A 9,929-nucleotide genomic window follows, 5' to 3' on the forward strand; every position below is an offset into this window, starting at 1 on the left:
TATATCTGTCTGAAAGCTCTTAAAGGATATCAAGAACAATCTTCATGTCTGTGATGTTAATATTAAGAATTTGCTAAAACTGTTGATTGGAATGAATTGCTCTGTTTTCCTCTAAGAGGCCCAAATACTTTTCTTTCCTTATTTTCCTTCTCTTCCACCTCTGTTCAAAAGAATGACCTACCTTGAATAGGACTTAACAAGTGTTGATTTGGGGCTCTAGGCTACCTTGTTCTATATTAAGAGAGGGTTATTTAATATAAGATGTCAAGAAAAATTCACACAGATACCTGAAGTTTATCTTAAGTAGTTGGATGGAAGAAGAAACCTGAGAAGTTTCTTCTGAAATAGAACTTGAAAATGTGACATATGTTATGTCTTTACAGTAGTAGTTGAGTTTGGATTTGGAAATTGGTGGTGGTGGGTGGGGGGCACTGAGGAGAATGTGTGTGTGGTACCAAAGAGTTTGAGCTGGCTTCAAGAAATTAGAAGTAACTTCACTGAGCCTCAAACCATGCCTGACGCTACCAGCACCTCTTTTTCAGACTTGCTGAATCTCTGTGAATCTCTATCTCTGTTTTGCTGTCTCCTTTTCTCTAAAAATGTCCACAAATGGCAAACAAATTAGAGGAGTTTTTATTCCTAAGAGTTATCCAGTAATCTTTGCATTCCTATAAAGATGATTTCTATCTTTCAAAATGCATTAGAATTATTAAGAGATCCTGTGATTTTAGGAAACTATTTTCCTCCATGCCAAGTCCAAAGTAAATTACATTTGATACAAGTATATGTATTAGATTATTTGGGAGCTATACCAATACTGAAAAAATTTTACTCTTTATATCTTCATTTTATTTCCAGAAACTTATTGTTGGATAAATATTTGGTAATAAATCTGCTTTCATACATTCATAAAATTCTTTTGGGTAGTAGCAAGAATTCAATCTATGTCATGTAATTGTTATCATGAATTGCATAACTTTGGCATGCATTTTGCTGTAACTCATTTCCTGGGACTATATAAAGTGCCTTTGACATAATGCCATAGAATATTCAAACTGGGAATGAGTGATAGAAATACTCCAGCATAAGTCAGTCTGACTCCTCTCATTTCAGGAAACTGAGGTGCAAGAAGATAAAACTTGCCTAGGATCACACATCTCATTTTCTGACATTTAAGCCTTACTAAAAAAATTACACACTTTAAATGTTGAACCTGTTGATTTGAAAATTGTGATTTTTAACAGCATTATTTTTAATATAAAATAATTACTACACTTAAAGAATTGGACCTGAAATAGATGTGCCCAAAACGTTTGTCCTCAATTCCCTCTTTGGGAGAAAGTGGCTGAAAGTCTCTGGTCATTAAAAATAAATCATCATTCTTTGACGGATACGAAGTTTTCCTGATCTTCAAGATGAAAAATACCATTCCTTCTATATATAATTCAATATTTTTTTTCAACAGGGATAAAATAGTATTCTGGCTAATTGCTCTCTTGTCTACTATAGTTGAGCAAGTGAAATAAGAAACACATTTTAGGATCCCATTGTGATTTTTTTCTCAGCAGCAAAAAATTAAGTATGAAATAAAACAGACCTTTGTCATGTAATTTCACTGATCAGAGGAACTTAGTAAAAACTGGGTGGGCTTCAGTTAAATCTAGTATATTAACCCTTGTTTCATTAGTATTTACAGTCTTTGGGAGTGTTGAACAAATGTACAAATAATGATACTTCCCGAAGTTTAACCACTGAATTTCATGTAAATTCTGCATATAGTTCAAAACTAATGTATTGATTTCAGCCTTCCGATTTTCAAAGTCATACAGAAACAGTAATTACCAGTACATGTCTCCCAGAATGTTAGACACTTGTATATGTATGCAAAATACATTTTGACTTGAAAACAAATTCTAATCTATGAAAATATTTTATCAAGCCATTTTGTACCTTATGAGTAAATTATACATGAATGATAGGATATGTTAAAAAACACTTCAGAGATAGACCCAGATAATCAATTTACATGAAGAGTTTAAGAAGTAATGTAGCCATCTAAAAATGTTAGTTTTCCATATAGCTGGTCACACTTATTTTACTTTATTGAAATGCCTGATCTTGTGAGAGGATAATATTATAAAACTCAGTTACATAATTCAACTGTCTTCAACTCCCCTTTTTCCAAAAAGCATCCCAGCTAAGGAAGGATGCAGCTATTCTTTTTTTTTTTCTTCTTTCAGCAAATACTAAGTGTGAAAAGCTTTCATCAGATAAAAATCGTTTTATATAATGGAGCATTAAATTGTTTTTCTTTCATTTTCTTCAGACCTACAGCAGCTAAGTTTCCCTATGGATAACCCATGTATCATTTCATGCCTGGTATCTGCAGCCCACTCTCTATCTGGCTTTCAGCAGGTGCTGGGCAGCACTTTTTGGGTTATTTTGCAAAACATCCAACATGGTTTAAATTGTTAAAAAGTGATAAGAATTGTTTCTGCTCTTACCCACTGCCTCTTCTAGTATCCTTAACCCTCATCATCCTCCCTAAAATGTGTCCCCCAACATGCCTATTTACATGGCTCTCAGGAACCAGAGGTTTGCACACCCGTCACATACCAGGTCAATTTCTAACACTGAAGGCTGTTGGAGCAGGGCTGTTCCCTTCCATTTGGAGCTGACTGTAGTCATGTTTCTATCAACACAGCAACTCTTGTATGCAAAGCTTAGACTATTGTCTCGTGGTCCCACCTGCCTTGACTCTGATTGATGTAACAACAGTATCTGTCATAGGGACTGTTCTGCTTGTAGGAGCAAACGATGATACTGTCCTGGGGCACAAAGAAGATGCTGTCCTCGGGCTCAGGGAACTTGGACCTATCCCAGGCAGAGCACTTGACGTCCAAGGCACTGTAGGTGAGGGAACTGCCGGAGGGACAGTAGCCGTCCAGGTATCTGGATGTCTCCTGAGGCCTGCTCTGGACCAGGCTCTGGCATTCTCCTTCTTCTGTGGGGGTGGGGGTGGTGATGGAGCTGGCCATGGGCACCTCCGCCTGCCCCTGGATGGGAGGCTTCCCGCTCAGGGCCGCCTTCTTAGTCAGCTCATCTGAGCTTCCCTTGCCTGACTCCAGGTCCGAAGGGGTCCTCAGCAATTCCACTACCTCCTTGTCCTTGGATTTTCTGAAACAGGGCAACTTGCGGACCCACAGCAGCTCATTTTCGGGCCACTTGGTGCATCCCTCGGTTTTCCTGGCCAGGGCAATGGCCGCAATGCCTGGTAGGCAGATGGCTGGTCCGATGGCCAGGAGGGGAATGTTTCCCAGCGTCTCCCCTTTCATCCCAGAGACTGTGAACATGAAGCCAAAGACCAGAAAGACACTGACCAGGGCCACCACCAGCCCAGTCCTCGGGTTAATGTCATCAGGCCTCATCTTTCATTCCATCCAGGTTGTGGGTGTTTGTGGGCCAAGGAGCAGCGTTCCTCTGCTCTGTCAGAGGCGAAACCACAGTGGGTTAAAAAAAAGAAATGGGAAAAATCACCCCGTCAGTTTCCCACCCACTAACTCTGTCTCTGACTCTACTTGTCAGTCAGTCTTGGTCCTGACGCTGTCTTTCTCCCGGTCTCTCCCCTTTTTCTCTGTCTCCCTCGCATACAAACACCCACCGAGTGGGGTCAAGGAGGTACCTGAGGTCTTCTGCCGTCTCCGAGAGCAGGGAGCGGAGCCAGTCCGAGTCTCCTTAGAATCCTTCACAGCAGCTGTCCCCTTGGCTCTCTCGCGTTTCTGGAAGCAAACCCTCCCTGCCTTTTCCCACCGACTCTGCATCCAGGAGGTGGGACGTGTGAGCCTGGCTTTCCCAGCAGTGCCCGTCTGTCCCAGGGCTCTGCGAGCTGAGCGGCAGCGCAGCCCAGCGCCTGGCTCTGCGCGCAGAGCGCGGGTCCTGGAGGGAGGAAGGACTTCGTCTGGGAAAGAGGGAAAGCGGTGCACAAGCCTGGCCTCGTTACATCACTTTCACAGCAAGCTCAGAAACAAAGGCCGAGCGAGCGCGAGCGGGACGGACCCCGGGAGAGAACAACCGCGCAGAAGAGGCTACCTCGGGTCTAGTCGGGGTGCTTGGAGGAGCTGGGGTTCGTTTCACCGCTGCCCGGGAGGGCTGAGCAGGGCTGCTGGACCCGTTCCGTGCACAGGGAGGGTTTGGGGTGCTAGGCTGCCGCTGGCCAGAGGCCGGAATTCGGGGCCATTTGCGCACGGGTCAGCCTGGGCTCTTGAGTCCACGGCCTGAGAGCGAGAGGTGCTAGGCGATGTCCCCTGGGGACATGGACCCTTCTCCAGTGACAAATCTGGGGTGCCCGACCCGACTGACAGCTCTCAGGAGGGTGCTCGACCGTCGCTCTCTCCACCTCGAGGCTCTGGGGCTCGGAGGGCTGAAGCCCCTCAGGGCCCCGCTGCCCCGGGACTGCTCTTGGTCTGGGCGCTGGGCGGCAGCGGTACGCAAAAGCCCTCTAGCGGTGGGGCAGGCTGCGCTGCCGGAGGGCACAGGACCGGCGCCCAGGCGGGGTTGGCGGTGAGGGGTGAGTGCCGGCTCTTGTTCGAGACCCGGGGGATCTCCCCCTAGTCTTCCAGACCCGGACCCTGGAGGGGGTGGCTTTGGAGTCCGGATCCCACTCCAACTCGGTTGTGGTGCCAGCCAGCCCAGCTGGGTCAAAGGAGAGGTGCAGTCCAGCCCAATCCCCATCCCACACTAACACACCCAACACCCAGCTGGAGAGGAGGAGCGGCCTCGACTGGGAGGGTCAGGCTGACCCAGCCTGCACTGCAGCTCCAGCTGTGGGCCATTCTCTCCTCCCATGCTGGAGCTGGTGTGGTTTCTCTTCCCCCCTGCAGGGGGTATGGATTCCTCTGTTCCCAGGGGCAAGACTGGCTCTGGCTGTGATCTTCAACCATGGTAGATGGACAATAGTGAGGAACAGTCAAAGCACTGCCATGGAAAGAACTTTGACATCCAGCCTTCCCTACTCAAACTATCTGTGTGTTCTTGGGTATGTGACTTAACCTCTCTCAGAATCAATAGACCCATTTGTAAAATGAGACTATTACTACTGAATAGGGAACATTGTGAGGACTAAATAAATGTAAAGTTCCTAGCACAATGCTTGGCACCTGGTCCTTGTTCACAAAATGGTTGAAATATATATTTGCAGAGTATGTCACAGTCATTGTAAGGCATGAACCAAATCATAAGGAGTCTGTCTGTGAAGCTTTGACATTATCCACTAGGCAATGAAGAACCATGGAAGTATTTTAAGCAGAGATCAACACGAAAGTATTTTTGACAGATGACAGCAGGTTAGAGGACAGGCTGGAAGGGGGTAAGTGTGGAAGCAGGGAGACCTGTTAGGAGGACAATTCAGTAAGCTGGGTGTGATATGACATGGGCCTGAGCAATGCAGGGCTAGTAGGGGTGGTTTGAAGAAAATGAATTGAAGGATATTTAAGGGTAGAATCAAGTGTCTTGGATCAAAGGAAGTGAGCTGGCAGTAGGAGTCAGGGTTGACTCCCAAGATTCTCACTCTGTCAACTGAGTAAATCAGGAATCAGACTCCTAATTTCCCACTCCATCATGTTTTTTGTACTTATGCTCATTAGACAGTTTCTGTACCTCTGGATAGATTCATTAATTCTGAAGGAAAGGCAAGGTGCAAAAGGGGAAAAGGTAGAGCAAAAGCAAGAGGCCAGCTGTTTGACAATTTGTATCAGAAAAATCATGGTTTTCCTGGCAGCCCCATCAGGTTGTTTTATTTTTAAATTTTTTTTCTTGCTATTGAAAAAATCAGGGTCTTGTTAGCAAAGAAAAAGAGGAGAATGAATATTGGGGAAGCAACCAGCTATGTGTGCCACACTGTTGAACACATTTACCTTCCTGAAACCCTCTCTTCCTTTGCTTTTATAACACCATTCTATCCTGATCACTCTCCTGACTCTTCTCTGTCCACTCATTTGTGGGTTACTTTGAAAACCCTTCATTTTACTTATTTTTTATTTTTAACAGAGCTCTTAGATGTTGATATGCTGCTGATTATGTCCCTGATTCTCCCCTTTCCTTCTCTTCTCTTCTCACTATATAATAGTTTTAAACACCAACTGGATAGGCTGATTAGTCCAAAATTTATCTCTTTATCCCTCATTTTCAGATTTATAATATCTAACTGCTTGATATCTGTCTGTATGGCACATAGACATCTCAAACTCAGCATGATCTGAACTGAGCTCATCAGATTTCCTTCAAACTTGCTCTTTCTCATTTGACCCTGACTGAGAAAAACATTGCAATTGTTCTCTATTCCTTTCTCTCCCTAAAAACCTACATCCAATAAGCCACCCAAGTCATCATAGTCTTACCTCTTAAATCCCTTGATCTCTTATACCTGTGAACTGAGACAAACCACTTTACCTCCCAGAGTTTCAGTTTCCTGTGAAACCAGGGCTTTGGATGAGGAGCTAACTGAGGTCCACTGCAGCTCCACTATTCAGTGGTTCTCTGACAGTCATTTGTGCAGGGCTGAATTGACATCAGTGTTGCAAGTGATGGACAACAGTAGTAGACACCAAGCTGGATCCTAAAAAACAGCATTGCTGAACAGAGACCTCCTCTTACTTGTGCAAGCGTCTAATTCCATTCTTTTAAGTCATACAGTTCATCTGCTTAGGCATTAGACAAGACCCATGCATAAAACCACAAGAAACTTCAATTACTGTTTAAATTATAAGCCTCATTCTTAAAGCAGTTCCTTCTTGGAGGTAATTTTAAATGGTCTTCAAACAGCAGGTATACTTGTCCAAGTCAGCAGCAAAAGTGGTGGGGGTGGGAGACATCACTCAGGGTCACAATATTCAGAGACAAAAAAGGCATTCTCACTATTTAATTTCTTGCCTATATAGGCTGATTGCACTAAGAGTTTAAAACCCTAAGCAGTTCTTGCAATGCTATAAACTATACAGGCATATACAAAAGCTTTTCATTAGAAAAGAAAGGACATTCTGTTTGGAATGAAGCTTTGGCATGTAGGTGTTTGAGAAAGAAATACAGAACCTTTTATTTCTGAAATTATAGACATCATGGGATACAGGCATTTGAAGATACCTTATAGAATATTTACTCTAACCCCCCTTATTGTGCAAATCAAATCCAGGAAGATTGTATTCATTCAATATTACTTGAGTATTTATTATGTGCAAATCAAATAAGGGATAGATTATGCCTTGGCAACAAAAGATTTCCAGATCTCAAAGGCCATGTATGCTCATCTGATTTCTATCATGGGTCAGCTGCAGCCCTGCTCCATATTGTATTCACTCTGGGATTCAGGGCTGATAGGACAGCCTCCATTTGGGATTTTGCTGGTCCACTGAGTCCAGGCACCTGGAGGCTCTGTGCTGAGCCTTCACTTTAGCAGTTTCTCTCTGGATCCTACAGCTGTGCCCTTCTCTATAGGCCTGAGAATCTGCCAGAATGATGTACCCCACCCAGAGACCCGTTTCTAGGCCGTATGGTGGCTACCTGGGAATCTAGAGTTTCCTGAGGAAACAGCCCTGTACCTGCTTCCAGGGCTTGTGCACAGCTCTTTGCTAGGTACATCCTCCCAAGAATTGACCATAGTACAGGTGTGCACACCCCTAGGCCTATGGGATGGCTAAGGGACCACTGTGTTTTTGAGTATGGATAAAACAGCATACACATAGGGTGTCTATACTGTGTATGTCATCCCCTTCATGGTTCAGTACAGAGCCAGGGGTAGGAAGAGAAAGTCAGTGTTCATTTTATTCTTGCCTGGGCCACACACATATTAGAGATAGAACTGGTTGGAGGGTTTGGGGAAAGGAGGGAGAAGTCTCAACTCATGTTTTAAAAGGTGCAGTCTAGCTGTTGTGTAGAAAGTAGACTTAAGACAGGTCAAGGGCAGAAGCAGGGAAACCAGTTGGGATACTATTATAATCATCTAGGTGTGAGATAATCATGACTGGGACCAGGGTGGTAGCAGTGGATGTGCAAGAAGTTGTCAGATTCTGGGTATATCTTAATGCAAAGCTAATAAGTTTCGGATGTAAGGGAAACTAGCAGCCAAGGATGACTATAATATTTGAGATTTGAGGTGGGAAATCAGGAACTTGATTCTGGACATGTTCACTTGATATATCAAAGCGGAGATGTTGACAAGAGGTGGTGTGCAAGTTGAGTTTGGGAGAGTAGTCTGGGCTGAAGATAATACATTTGGAGCTCTTGGGGTATGACTAGTATTTAAATCCCTGGGACGAAAGAGATAATTTAGGGAGCAAGCATCAATAGGTTAGAGAAGTTCAAGTACTAAGTACTAAGTCTGGGAGATGAGAAACCAGCATCAGACTATGAAGGATTGACTAGTGAGGTGAGAAAATGAAGGGATGTCCAAAAAGCCAAAAAAAGAAAGCATTTCAAGGAAGGGGTAGTGACTGCATCAGTTCTGCTTCTAGGTCAAGTATAAAAAGGACTAAAAAGTGACTGCTGGACTTAGCAATATGGAGGTTATTGACCATCTTTACAAGAGCAGTTCTGACAGAGTGGATGGCAGTGAAATCTTGATTTAAATGAGCCCAAGAGAGAAGAGAAGAAGAGGAATTGAGGCAGAGAGCAGAAGTAATTCAGAAGAATTTTACTGTTAAGGAAAACAGAGAAAGGAGATGATAGAGGTGGGGGTGTGGGATCAAGAGAGAAAACTTTTTAAAAGATGGGAGCTCTCTTAGCATTTTGCCTATAGAAATATAAGAAATATAAATTTAAATGATACGCCATTTTTTATCCATTAAATTTTCAAATACAAAAAAATAATAACTGTTCTGGGGGGTGCTACACTAAGATGAGTATGCACATGTATCTATGGTGGGAATGTATTACTACTAACTCTTGAATGGAAGTTGAATGGACCCTGAAAAAGTTCATACCTTTTGCATGTTCATTGTTTTGAAAAATATGAACCATGGGTATTATTGATGGAAGGAACTGACCTGGGCACCATCTGAGCAAATTAACCAGCATTTACTAATCTTAAGGTGTAGAAGGAAGTCTTCACACAATTTCACCAACAGGCACATGGTTAGGGAGGGAAATGTCTGAGTAAGGGAAGGTCATATCCATCTTTCTAGAAGCAAAAGAGTTTCTCTCTAGGTTCACTATAAATAAATACATAAATAAATATTATATATATATATATATGACTTTTTCATAAAACAGATCCAGGCCTGCTTATAGCCTGGCCTCATGTCTGCTGAAACCACCTGATATAGCAGCAGGGCACAGTTCATGAGGCATAAGTAAAATCTTCCTCATCATCCTCAGACTCTCCAGGCCCACACAACTGTCTAAGTACTTTCTCTAACTCAGTGCTATGGAAATAGAATGGGGGCCAATTTGTGGAAGACTCCGAAAGTTGAACAAAGTAAGATCTTAGATAAGCTATTGCTGCACTGTCCAAATACAATAACCATAATAACCTACTTAAATTTAAATTAATTAAAAATCAGATTAAATTAAAATCAGTTTCTCAGTTGTATTATCCACAGCTCAAGTGCTCAGTAGTTATAGTAGTTACTTCTATATTGTACAGTGCAGATATAAAGGATTTCATCATCACAGAACATTCTCCTGGGTAGTGCTGAGTTGTAGGGTTTATTTTATTATGACTCACTTGGCTCAGGCATTATGATTCTAGCAGTCTTCCCTGTGGAATAATCAGTGGCACAAGAAAATTTATGTACAAAAAAAGTTTTTACAATGTTCCAGTAGAAAATTGAAAAGCGTTGAAATTTCTAATAAAAGAGGAAAAGTAATATACAGTAGAGTACATCTATTGGAGGGAATATAGCACACTCAGTTGATGGAATATGCATTCATAAAATTAT

General features: G+C 42.9%; 1 protein-coding gene across 2 annotated transcripts; it reads right to left on the minus strand.

Annotated features, from left to right (window-relative positions):
• Positions 1-2,064: 2,064 nt before the first annotated feature.
• On the minus strand, positions 2,065-5,107 carry TMEM215 (transmembrane protein 215). Of its 2 annotated transcripts, XM_073228381.1 has the most exons (3): positions 4,090-5,107; positions 3,683-3,936; positions 2,065-3,485 (listed from the first exon to the last, which is right to left on the minus strand). In XM_073228381.1, exon 3 carries the CDS (start codon positions 3,426-3,428, stop codon positions 2,724-2,726), a length of 705 nt encoding a protein of 234 aa, XP_073084482.1. In that variant the 5' UTR covers positions 3,429-3,485; positions 3,683-3,936; positions 4,090-5,107; the 3' UTR covers positions 2,065-2,723. The 2 variants fall into 2 exon arrangements, with proteins under 2 accessions (XP_073084482.1, XP_036865682.2); XM_037009787.2 differs by having other exon boundaries at positions 3,683-5,107.
• Positions 5,108-9,929: the final 4,822 nt, after the last annotated feature.

Source organism: Manis javanica, chromosome 2 (assembly GCF_040802235.1).
Source record: "Manis javanica isolate MJ-LG chromosome 2, MJ_LKY, whole genome shotgun sequence".
NCBI lineage: Eukaryota > Metazoa > Chordata > Mammalia > Pholidota > Manidae > Manis > Manis javanica.